This window comes from Amblyraja radiata, chromosome 24, assembly GCF_010909765.2.
Source record: "Amblyraja radiata isolate CabotCenter1 chromosome 24, sAmbRad1.1.pri, whole genome shotgun sequence".
NCBI classification, from domain to species: domain Eukaryota; kingdom Metazoa; phylum Chordata; class Chondrichthyes; order Rajiformes; family Rajidae; genus Amblyraja; species Amblyraja radiata.
The window spans coordinates 29,226,364-29,238,914 of NC_045979.1; the positions used below are offsets into that span (position 1 = coordinate 29,226,364).

The 12,551-nt window shown below is 47.9% G+C and overlaps 1 protein-coding gene across 4 annotated transcripts; it reads right to left on the minus strand.

Moving 5' to 3' along the window:
• Positions 1-402: 402 nt before the first annotated feature.
• Positions 403-7,947, minus strand: inka2 (inka box actin regulator 2). 4 transcript variants are annotated; one of them, XM_033042798.1, is made up of 2 exons: positions 7,634-7,947; positions 403-2,198 (listed from the first exon to the last, which is right to left on the minus strand). In XM_033042798.1, the coding sequence occupies exons 1-2, from the start codon at positions 7,667-7,669 to the stop codon at positions 1,167-1,169; spliced, it is 1,068 nt and encodes a 355-aa protein (XP_032898689.1). In that variant the 5' UTR covers positions 7,670-7,947; the 3' UTR covers positions 403-1,166. The 4 variants fall into 4 exon arrangements, with proteins under 4 accessions (XP_032898689.1, XP_032898693.1, XP_032898691.1 ...); XM_033042802.1 differs by lacking the exon at positions 7,634-7,947 and adding an exon at positions 7,356-7,601 and having other exon boundaries at positions 403-2,195; XM_033042800.1 differs by lacking the exon at positions 7,634-7,947 and adding an exon at positions 7,356-7,601.
• Between the last annotated feature and the right edge of the window lie 4,604 nt (positions 7,948-12,551).

Below are 12,551 nucleotides of genomic sequence, written 5' to 3' on the forward strand. Positions count from 1 at the left end.
GTGCAGAAATAAAGAATTCCACTGTCACTTTGGCACAATATGTGACAATATGATATAATTGAGTCACTGAAGAGAGGGTGATGGTGCAAAGACCCATGTGAAACTGGGTTACTAACGCATTGGAACCATAGAGGTTTCACACCCCATCTCTGCTCTGGAGTCCGCCGCCCTGATATGGGACTTCAAGGAAACACTCCAGTCGGCCCCAGCAGTTTTAGGGTGGCACGGTAGAGTTGCTGCCTCACAGCGCCAGCGACCCGGGTTCGGTCCCGACTGTCAGTACCGAGTTTGCGCGTTCTCCCCGTGACCTGCGGGGGTTTTCTCCAAGATCTCCGGTTTCCTCTCACACTCCAAAGACGTTCAGGTTTGTAGGTTAATTGGCTTGGTATAAATGTAAATTGTCCCTAATGTGTGTAGGATATTCTTAATGGGTGGGGATCGCTGGTCGGTGCGGACTTGGTGGGCCAAAGGGCCTGTTTCCGTGCTGGGTCTCTAAACTAAACTAATACGTTTTTAGGCTCAGAGACAGTGTGTCGGACGTTTCTAGGGATGCGGAAGAGGATCAGAAGATGGAATTCTTACAAGTCTGGGGCCAAGCACATTATCCCATGATGAGCAGTAAATGGGTATCTGACTCAGATGGACATGAAGGACCCATTGCATCTTAGCGCTGGGACATTGGACATTGTACCAAACGCCCCTTTGACTGAAGTGGTGGAACGCGAGCTACTTGGCATCTGATAACCGCACCGCTGAGTTACTGGATGAGGGGTCACAGTACTGATATATCTTCTGGAAGTTCCACAAAAGGGATAAGCATAAAGTCTGAACGTGTTTCGTCCACCAACAACCCATTAAATAGTCTTGACAGGATTCGATCAGGGACACTCAGACATTTGAAATAAAAAAAAGGCGTTGATTTAAAAAAAAAACTGTACACAGTGCCAGTGTCAGGGGTTGTGGGGAGAAGGCAGGAGATTGGGGTTGAGAGGGAAAGAAAGATCGGCCGAATGATGATTGAATGGCGGAGTAGACTTGATGGGCCGAATGGCCTAATTTTTCTCCCATCACTCACGAGCTTATGAAGTTGGGGAGGAGGGAACTGTGAAACATGGCAAAGGAAAGTTAAGTGCAAATCTGTTAATGTCTGTGGTTGGGATTAATATTCAGACCCAGACCACTGTGTTGTAGTCAAACTGAGAGTGCGTGCCCGCGGTGGGCTTCCTGGTACAAGTGCTGGCACGGTGGCTATGTTCCTCTGGGAGAGGGGTTCCAATCCCAGGACTATCCACAGGCCGGCTGGTCTGAGTGCCGTTGCCTCGCAGTGCAAAGTAAAAAGTCACCTTCTGCTTGGTGGTCTTGCTGGAGCGCTTGGAGATGGCTTCGGAAGGGTTGGCGGGCGGCGGCGCCTGGGCTCGCTTCACCTTGTCCGGCCGCACGCTCCTCAGCAGCTTCTTGAAGATGTTGGCCGTGAGGGTCAGCTTCTTCTGGAACTCCTGGGACTTGGTGAGGAGGGGGAGGTGGTCTCGCCGAGCCGGGGCGGCCTGGGACATCTTCTCCAGTTCGGGCAGGTCCAACCAGTTGCCCACCAGGTCGGCGAAGACATTGTCTCCCAGAATGAGAGGTTGCCTGTTCCTGCTCTGGGAGAGCAGAGAGGAGGTCCAGTCATTGGATCCATCACTGGCCTGGGTCGGCCCACCACCTAGTATTTTGCTGGCTGCGGGAGGCCGATGGACCTCCGTTGCTGTGGCCGCCAGGTCTCTCCCCGGCCCAAGGTCCACTCTGGTTGTATCTGCTCCATCCTTGAGACAGTCGGAAGCCATGGACGATGTTGCTGGCCTCTGTACCTCCTGATGGGGAACCTCTTTTGGATAACCCTCTGACCAGCTACTAGCGGGCATGTCCACCACCAGCCCAGGGGAGGCCACGCTTGGAGACGGGATGGCGCCACTGATACCGGGATGGCTGGACTTCCCCTCCAGTCTGCTGCCCAGCCAACGCTGCCTGACCTTGGATTCCTCCTTCCCAGTTTTCAACCGTGGTTGGTGATGGATGAGATGCGGAGGCTGGTTGTGCAGTCCTGAAATCTCCAGCTGTTCCAAAGCTGTCTGCACCTGGAGAAGTTTCAGTTCCTGCAGGGCGCCCATCATACTGTTCATCTGATCCTGAAGGCCATCTCCTGCTTCCTTCATGGACTGCTGTCAAAACACAATTCACACCGTTAGCACAACCCCATTATATCACCAGAGACATTGCAAGCGACTCACCGATGGCCATCGGTGCCAGCTCTAATCTGTCCTGTACCTTTTCATATCCCTAGATTCCCTCGCCCCTGACTCTCAGTCTGAGCAAGGGTCTCGACCTGAAACATTATCTATACCTTTTCTACAGAGATGCTGCCTGAGCCGCTGAGTTACTCCAGCATTTTGCATCTGTCTTAGTTTAAAACCAACATCTGCAGTTCAGCATTTTGTGTCTATTTAGTTTAGTTTAGAGATACTGCGCCTTTCGACCCACCGAATCTGCGGCGACCTGCGATTCCCGCACACTAACACTATCCTACACACACTAGGGCCAATTTATAATTATACCAAGCCAATTAACGTACAAACCTGTACGTCTTTGGAGTGTGGGAGGAAACCGGAGATCCCTAAGAAAACCCACACAGGTCACCAGGAGAAAGTACAGGTTCCATACAGATGGCACCCAGGGTCAGGATCGAACAGGTCCCTGGCGCTGTAAGGCAGCAACTCTACCGCTGCGCCACTGTGCCATCTATCTTTGAATGAGCTTCCAGTGGAAGTGGTGGAGGCAGGTTCGATTTCATCATTTAAAAATAAATTGGATAGGTATATGGACGGGAAAGGAATGGAGGGTTATGGTCTGAGTGCAGGTAGATGGGACTAGGTGAGAGTAAGTGTTCGGCACGGACTAGAAGGGCCGAGATGGCCTGTTTCCGTGCTGTAATTGTTATATGGTTATATTGTTAAAACGGTCACTGCAGTTCTGAATCTGGAGTCTGGGGAAGGGTCTCGACCTGAAACGTCACCCTTTCCTTCGATCCAGAGATGCTGCCTGTCCCGCTGAGTGACTCCAGCATTTTGTGCCTATCACCAGTGTAAACCAGCATCTGCAGTTCCTTCCTACACATCTGCAGTTCTTTCCTATACAAAAGCTTTTCGCTGTCTGAAGAAGGGTCCCGACCCAAAATGTCGCCTATCTGTGCTCTCCCGATTTCTGCCTAACCCGTTGAGTTACTCCAGCACTTTGCATCCTTTTGTGCAAACCGGCATCTGCAGTTCTTTCCTGCATACTCAATATTGTCTCCATTGATTCATGAAATGCAGAAGACTCACGTTTTACTCATGCCTCCGCTCCTGCCTGCTTCCCTTCCCATGACTTACATGAAGCACAAAATAGTTATTTTCTATTTGTGTAAACGGATGTCAGGATTAGTACGACAGTAACGATGCCCGTGGGCTCAGAGTGCATTGAGTATTTGCACAACAATAACTCTTTACCCAACCACGCAAAACATGGGATTCTGTAAAATTGAGTGGAAAAAAAGGAACTGCAGATGCTGGTTTAGTTCAGTTCAGTTCAGTCTATTGTCACGTGTACCGAGGTACAGTGAAAAGCTTGTGTTGCGTGGTATAGAGTCAGTGGCAAGACAATACATAATCACAATCGAGCAATTCAGAGTGTATAGATACAAGATAAGGGAATAACGTTTATAGCAAGGTTATGCCAGCAATCGAGGATATTCTGAGTTTTTAAGAAGGAACTGCAGATGCTGGAAAATCGAAGGTAGACAAAAGTGCTGGAGAAACTCAGCGGGTGCAGCAGCATCTATGGAGCGAAGGAAATAGGCAACGTTTCGTCCCGAAATGTTGCCTATTTCCTTCGCTCCATAGATGCTGCTGCACCCGCTGAGTTTCTCCAGCACTTTTGTCTATCAAGGATATTCTGAGGGTCACCAATGAGGTAGTTCGGCTCTCTGGTTCAAAAGAAAGGGACTGGTGAAGGGTCCCGACCGGAAATGTCACCCATCCATGTTCTCCAGGGATGCTGCTTGACCCGCTGAGTTACTCCAGCACTTTGTGTCTTTTTTTTTAATAAGAAGAAATTCAGAGTGGGACGTGTGTGACGAGCACTTTCAAGGGTTTAGTTTATGGGAAGGGAATGGCGTAAGTGCTTTAACTTCTAACTGGGACCACAGGCCAGTGCTGTAGCCAAATTGGATGAATAGAGGTGAAGTGGCCTGGAACTCTACTCCTTATGCCCCTGTCCCACTTAGGAAACCTGAACGGAAACCTCTGGAGACTTTGCGCCCCACCCAAGGTTTCCGTGCGGTCCCCGGAGGTTTTTGTCAGTCTCCCTACCTGCTTCCACTACCTGCAACCTCCGGCAACCACCTGCAACCTCCGGGAACCGCACGGAAACCTTGGGTGGGGCGCAAAGTCTCCAGAGGTTTCCGTTCAGGTTTCCTAAGTGGGACAGGGGCATTAGAGCACAGGAGGATGAGGGGTGATCTTATAGAGGCGTCCAAAATAATGAGAGGAATAGATCGAGTAGAAGCACAGAATCTCTTGCCCAGAGTAGGGGAATTGAGGACCAGAGGACATGGGTTCAAGGTGAGGGGGGGAAGGTTTAATTGGAATCTGAGGGCTACCTTTTCCACAGAAAGGGTGGTGGGTGTTTGGAAGGAGCTGTCAGAGGAGGTAGTTGAGGCTGGGATTATCGCAACATATAAGAAGCAGTTAGACAGGTACATGGATAGGACAGGTTTGGGGGATATGGACCAAACGCGGGCATGTGGGACTGATGTAGCTGGGACATGTTGGCCGGTGTGGGCAAGTTGGGCCGAAGGGCCTGTTTCCCGCGCTGTGTCACTCTATGACCATGTGAATGTTACCCACCCGTTTCAATGAAGAATTGCTTTGAAACTTGATGGAAAGTTACCGGGTGAAAGTGCGTCCGGGTCTGAAGAAGGGGTTCGGCCCGAAACGTCGCCTATTTCCTTCGCTCCATAGATGCTGCTGCACCCGCTGAGTTTCCCCAGCAATTGTGTGTACCTTCTTATAAACAACTCATCCCAGTACAATTGGACCCGACAAACGCATCTCTGCGTTGATATATAAAAAATAGCATTGGATACACACTCCTCCAGCAAACGGGGAATAGTTCAGATGCCTCTCTAGCTGAGCTAAACGCACACGCACACGCCCGTATCTCTATATATAACGTGTTACAGCACTTTCAATCCACTTCACTGACACTAATGCATTCTCGCATGCAGCGCGCAGCAGTGGGAGCGGTATTATCCTGCACACTCACTCGCTCTTTCGACTGAACAAGACTTAAACAGCCCCACCAGAACAAAGCCTACCTCTTGTATAATTGACAATACGGTGCCTGATTTAATGCACTATCTTCTGCCGGCCCGGCGCACATCCACAACACTGTTGGGGGGCGAACGAAGATCTTTTTTTGTTCAAAGAGAAACCTTGTTTTATTTATAAGAGTCTGCTGATTGACACGGAGCCTGTTTACAAAGACAAGCCCATCAAAGGGGGAGGAGAGGAGGGGAGAGGGTTATACATTGGAAGGGTGGCGTTTGATTAATTAGAATCGCGGTTTTTTTTTTTAACGCTTTCCATGTCTAGTCAAAAGCTTTATCCAGCCTAATGTTCCACAGAAGCTCGCCCGCCCCCATTTCAAACAAATAAACTCTTGTTTTGTTTTGTTTTGTATATGAAATACCGTCTGAATGTGTCAATTGTAGCTCCGAGGCGCTGCTAGTCTGGGCTGCCCCCGGGACACATTGTTCGGACACTTTATGTGAAAGTTTTCTGCATTGTCCAAACAGCTGAAATCAAAACGAACTGTCATGCTTTTTTTAAATGTGAGATAATATTCGGGGGTAGAATGGGGAGGGGGGAGAGTTTGGAAATTGGCTTTATTTTGGCTCAAAGGGGACTGTATTGTGCGTGTGTGTGCGTGGGTGTGTCTGTGTGTGTCTGTCTGTCTGTGTGTGTCTGTCTGTCTGTGTCCGTACGTGTGTGTGTATCTGTCTGAGTGTCTGTGCGTGTGTGTGTTTGAGTGTCTGTGCGTGTGTGTGTCTGAGTGTCTGTGTGTCTGTGTGTCTAAGTGTGTGTGTCTGTCTAAGTGTCTGTGTGCGTGTCTGTCTGTCTGTGTATGTGGCTGTCTGTGTCTGTGTGATGTGATTTTAACGGGATACTGATCACAAAAGCCACTGTTTAGTGGCGAGACAGAAGGACAGTGAAATGCTTACACGCTAATACTTTTATTTCGAAAGCATTAAAGCCAGGAAACCCAACGTGAAAACTAGAAACACTGTCTTCTATTCCACTATGAATCTTATTTAAAAAAAGCAGCGATTACTTTTTTTTAAATAAAACGCTGGTAAGTTTGCAAAATCCCAGAAAGTAGAAAGGAAATTAAATTTCTCGTTTGGTTATATTTCAAGAGAGCTTGATTATGACACCAGCGTCCAAGTCTTGAAAGAATTGTTTCGCTTAGAACTGAGATGTATCCCCCCCCCCTCCCTCCCTCCCTCCCCTCCTCCCTCCCAGCTCGACTGCATCAGAAGGGATAACTATCCTCGGTACACAAAAATGCTGGAGAAACTCAGCGGGTGCAGCAGCATCTATGGAGCGAAGGAAACTTCCTCGTTTGATTCCCCTATATACACCCAATGATTTATTGTGGTGGGGTGGGGGGGTAATCATTATATCAGCCTCCTTGTCCTTGTAAATGGGGAGGCTGTGGAGAGTGGGAAGGTGGGGACGCAGAAGGGGGGAGTTGGGAATGAAGGGGGGGGGGGGTAAAGATAGGAGAGGAAAGACACGAAAAGCTGGAGTAACTCAGCAGGACAGGCAGTATCTCTGGAGAGAAGGAATGGGTGACGTTTCGGGTCGAGACCCTTCTTCAGACTGAGAGTCAGGGGAAAGGGAAACGAGAGACATAGACGGTGATGTAGAGAGACATAGAACAATGAATGAAAGATATGCAAACAAAAAGTAAGGATGATAAAGGAAACGAGCCATTGTTAGCTGTTGTTAGCTGTTTGTTGGGTGAGAGAGAGAGAGTGGGTCTTGCTTTAGCCGATGGGTGTGAATTTCACCACAGAGTCCCACTCTTATAACTACAGAGTCCCACCAAACTGAAAACAAAACACAACACAACAAAATTAGCATGCAATCCTTTAGTGTTAATTTATACATTATAGAAATCACGCCTTCTCTCCCCGTAAAACAAAAAGGACAAGTGTTAACGAGTCTATAGAGCATTGATTTCCATTTTAACTCCACAATCCACAAAAAATGACTTACATTTGCAGAGACGCGTTAGAAATTCGCGTTCATTTGCGGTTTAAATTCGGGCAGATGGGATGATTCTAACACCTCCTCACGGTCTATTATCCCGAAAGTAATTAAGTGAAGGAGACAGGGAGCCAGTGGTCTGATATTTGATGGAAAATAGGCGCTCATTTCCATAACCGCGACTGCACACGATGAATAACTCCACAGCCACCATCCACGTTACTGTAGAATGTAAAACATCAAATACCAAAAAAAACCACACTCTCCTATACAGTAATCCATCTTACCAATTCTTGCTTCAAACGACGAAGACTGTTGTCCATGATCCCTGCTTTATTTTAAATCGTGGGAGCCCTGAGTTGAGCAGCGGGGAGAGGGGGGTGAGGAAAGTAAAACTGTTAAAAAAAAAATCAGCGCCCGAAAGAACTTAATACACTCCACGTGTCCATTGAGTAGCGAGTGCGGTCTCCGGTACAGTGTGCCAGCGAGTCTGAATCAGACGAAATGGGAGGGGGGGCTGCTGTAGAACTGAGAGGTTGTCTTTTCATAGATCCACTGATGTTTGCTCGAATCTGTACACTGTAAGTGCTTGGTGTCAGATTACCCTTCTCTCAGCTCTGACCTATTGATCACTTCCTCAGCAGTTCACTCTATTATTTTCTCCTTCTGACTTGGCAGTCATTTCAACTTCTGTTTTATTTTTAATGCAGATCCAATTCTCCATCTCCCCCTAATAAACCCCCCCCCCCCCCCACCCCACACAGACACACATTTCCCGCTATCTCTTACCCCAGCGTCCCACTGTAAAAGTTCTAAAATTGTGTTATCTTTCGGTAGAAAAGACACAAAATTACTGGAGTAACTAAACTGGTCAGGGCAGCATGTGTAGGAAGGAACTGCGTATGCTGGTTAGAAAATACACAGGAGATAGACTCAAAATGCTGGAGTAATTCAGCGGGTCCAGCAACATCTCTGGAGTAAAGGAATAGGCGACATTTCGGGTCGAGACCCTTCTTCAGGCTGAGAGCATTCTGAAGAAGGGTCTCGACCCAAAACATAATCTATTCCTTTTCTCCAGAGATGTTGCCTGATCTGCTGAGTTACTCTAACATTTTGGGTCTGGCAACATCCCTGGAGGCCATGGATAGCCGACGTTTGGTCTGAAGAAGGGTCTCGACCCAAAACATCATCTATTCCTTTTCTCCAGAGATGCTGCCTGACCCGCTGAGTTACTCCAGCACTCTGCGTCTTTCCCTGGTAAACCAGCATCTGCAGTTCCTTTACTTCTACATCTTATCTTTTGGTAGTCTTGTTTTGCCCTTTGTTAGCTGAATGTCATTTTCTCACACAAAGGATATTTGAAGTCAAAATCTATCACCCAGGAATGAAAAAAAAGTGTTGCACAAAGGAGGTGGCACAGTGGCGCAGTGGCGCAGTGGGTAGAACTGCTGCCTCACAGCGCCAGAAAACCTAGTTCGATCCTGACCTCGGGTGGTCTGTGTGGTGTTTGCACGTTGTCCCTGTGACGGCGTGGGTTTACTCTGGGTGCTCCGGCTTCTACCCACATCGCAAAGATGCCTGGGTATGTTGGTTAATTGGCCTCTGTAAATTGCCTCTAGTGTGTTAAGGAATGGATGCAAATGGAGGGGGGGGACACACACATAACGTAGAACTAGTGTGAATGGGTCGGCGTGGACTTGGTGGGCCGAAGGACCTGTTTCGGTGCTGTGTCTTTCAATCAATCAATTGATTAATCAATAACTACAAAGATCAATGTTATGCTGCAAAGTTAGGCCCGACCATTAATGGTTACAGAACTGACAAAGAGATGAGTTCAGGTATGGATTAGGCAAGGTGTACTAAAATAAGCCGAAAGGGAAATAATCTCTCCCTGCTCCGATGAGGAACACCAGCTCCCAGGTGTTCTCAGCCAACTGGAGCCGAGACACTGAACTCTGCAAATTAATTGATCCAAGGATTCTCTTGGAGGGAGGAAACAATTGCTTAAATGCCTTAAATATTGGCTGGAGATGCTGCCATATAGTTTAGTTTAGTTTAGAGACACAGCGCGGAAACAGGCCCTTTGGTCCACGGAGTCCGCACCAACCAGCGATCACCGCACATTAATGTCATGTGATGAATGTTTATATGGAATTGTGTTAATTGTGTGTTTTGGTCTTTTTTTTTGCTGTTATATCTGCAGGAACGAAATTTTGTTCAAAATTTGCATGTTTGAATGAAAATAAAGGGCAATTGAATTGAATTGAATTTAATTAACACTATCCTACGAACACTAGGGACAATTTTTACATTTATACCAAGCCAATGAACCTACAAACCTGTATGTCTTTGGAGTGAGGGAGGAAGCCGGTCTTGGAGAAAACCCGCGCAGTCACGGGGAGAAGGTACAAACTCTGTGCAGACAGCACCCGTAAGCGGGATCGAACCCTGGTCTCTGGCGCTGTAAGCGCTGTAATGCAGCAACTCTACTGCGGCACCACCGTGCTGCCCTTGGTGAGTTGGTGAATGTGGGGGAAACAGAAGACACTAATACTTGTGCCTTCAGCTATTCAATAGTTCGATGGAACTTTATTTGTCACGTACCAAGGCACAGTCAAATTCATTTTTGTATTCAGTTCAATAGACAATAGACAATAGACAATAAGTGCAGGAGTAGACCATTTGGCCCTTCAAGCCGGCACCGCCATTCAATGTGATCATGGCTGATCATCCACAATCAGTACCCCTTTTTTTATTTTTAGGTTTCAAAAATAGAGGTAATGGCATCCTATCATTTTCACAATTATTGTTACAAAATAAAAAATCTCAAAATTTCAGCATAAGACCTACTTTATGAACGGGGTGAGATCTAGATAATGGGCAGAGTGGGCATGGAAGGCGTGAAACGAAAGAGATCATTTTTCCAGTTCAGTACAAGTATCACTATACATAAGCACTTAGATACATCCTGGAGAAGCATCTCAGATACAGTACAAGAGTATCAGCAGTACACTGAGACAGTATACAGAGTTGCCAGTTTGGCGCCACTTTCAAGTTCCAGTTGTTGTAAGTGCAGGGTTCTTGACCTGCCCATGAAGGTCTGTTGTCCTGGTGGAGTTGCCGGGTCGGCCTGGCCAATCGAAGCCGTTGGCGTCTTCCGCCGCTGCTCCACCGCTGTTGACCACATGTGGTCTACATGCTCGGCCTCTTGGAGCGGCACCCGGTCCAGCGAGACCATAGCTCACCGGTTCACAAAGTTTACTTCCCTTGGAGGTCGAAGATCAAGTGGGCAGGACCCACTGGCAAGATCTCGGACCAGGATTCTAGCTTGACTTGACCCATCTCTGCACCCTGGTTCACTTTGAGAAACGTGGAGTGCATTGGGCAGAAGACTTTCTTCATCCAGTAGCCCACTGTATTGGAGTTTCAAGTTCCTGCCTCCGAATGTCAGGGGTTAGGGGGAGAAGGCAGGAGAATGGGGTTAAGAGGGAAAGATAGATCAGCCATGATTGAATGGCGGAGTAGACTTGATGGGCCAAATGCCCTAATTCTGCTCCTATCACTTATTCATCATCGTTGAAAACATTAGCGACACAGTGGTGCTGGTTTCCAACGGGAACGGTGACGGACACACCTCACATCTCTGTCCTCCAGTTCCTGCGGACTTCCGCCGCTGGAACTATAGGATTTTGGTGTGTGTGTGCTTTATCATCATTCCTTACAATGCTATGTACGACAGTGATCGCAACTTCTACTGAAGTGTGGATGGCCGTAGGCTCGCTGGAAGCTCATCCGCCATTTGACAGGTCTTGTTTTTGGTCCTGCTGGGGGTCCACAGCCCCCTCCTCACCTGGCAAACCAGGTGGGGGAGACGGTTTAGTCGCCGACTATCCGACCATGGAGTAGGTAGCACGGGATTACATGGTAAACCCGTGCTATCACTTATGAACTTGGGCTTGGTTCACTCAAGAATCATCGTTTTGATATGTTAATTAAAGACACAGGATCCGGACAATGGATGCTGTCTGTATGGAGTTTGCACGTTCTCCCTGTGTCCACATGTGTTTTCTCTGAGTGCTCTGGTTTCCTCCCACATCCCAAACATGTGCAGGTTTGTAGGTTAATTGTCTTCTCCTAAACTGTTCATATTGTGTAGGATGGTGCTAGTGTACGGGGTGATCACTGGTCGGCGTGGATTCGATGGGCCGAAGGGCACTGCTTCCATGCTGCATCTCTGAAGTTTGAAGTCTAAAAGTCTAAAGGATGTCACAAAGCCTCTGATATGACAGCAACCTTTAGACGTTCAAGATACAGCGTGGAAACAGGCCCTTCGGACCACCGAGTCCACACAGGTCCTTCGGACCACCGAGTCCACACCAATCAGCGATCACCCTGTGCATCAGCACAATCCTACGCACTAGGGACAATTTGCAATTTTCTTTACCGAAGCCAATTAACCAACAAACCCGCACGACTTTGGAGCGTGGGAGGATACCAGAGCACCCAGCGAGAACCTGTGCGGTCACAGGGAGAACGTACGAACTCTGTACAGACAGCAGCCATAGTCAGGATCGAACCCGGGTCTCTGGCGCTGTAAGACAGCAACTCTACCACTGTGCCACTCTCATCATTGTGCCAATGCCTGTTCAAATCAATATCAAAAAGTCATAGAGTCATACAGCACGGAAACAGGCCCAACTCGTCCACACTAACCAAGATGCCCCATCTACACTAGTCCCATGTGGGCGCATTTGGCTCAAACCTTGCGATGAGTTGAGTTTGGTTTATTGTCATGTGTACCGAGGTACAGTGAAAAGCTTATGTTGCATGCTAACCAGTCAGCGGAAACACAACACATGATTACAATCCAAGGTACACAAGATTACAATCCAGCCTTGCACAGTGTACGGATACATGATAATGGGAATAATGTGAATAACATTTAGTGCGAGATAAAGTCCAGTGAAGCCCGATCAAATTAGACCGAGGGTCTCCTGTGAGATAGAAAGTTGTCATAGTCATAGATACAGTGTGGAAACAGGCCCTTCAGCCCAACTTGCCCACACCAGCCACCTTGTCCCAGCTATACTAGTCCCACCTGCCCGCTTTTGGCCCATATCCCTCCAAACCTGTCCTAGTTGTTGGTAGGATAGTTCGATGGTTCAGTAGGATGCTTCATTTAGGCATGAATTCATCCATTACCTG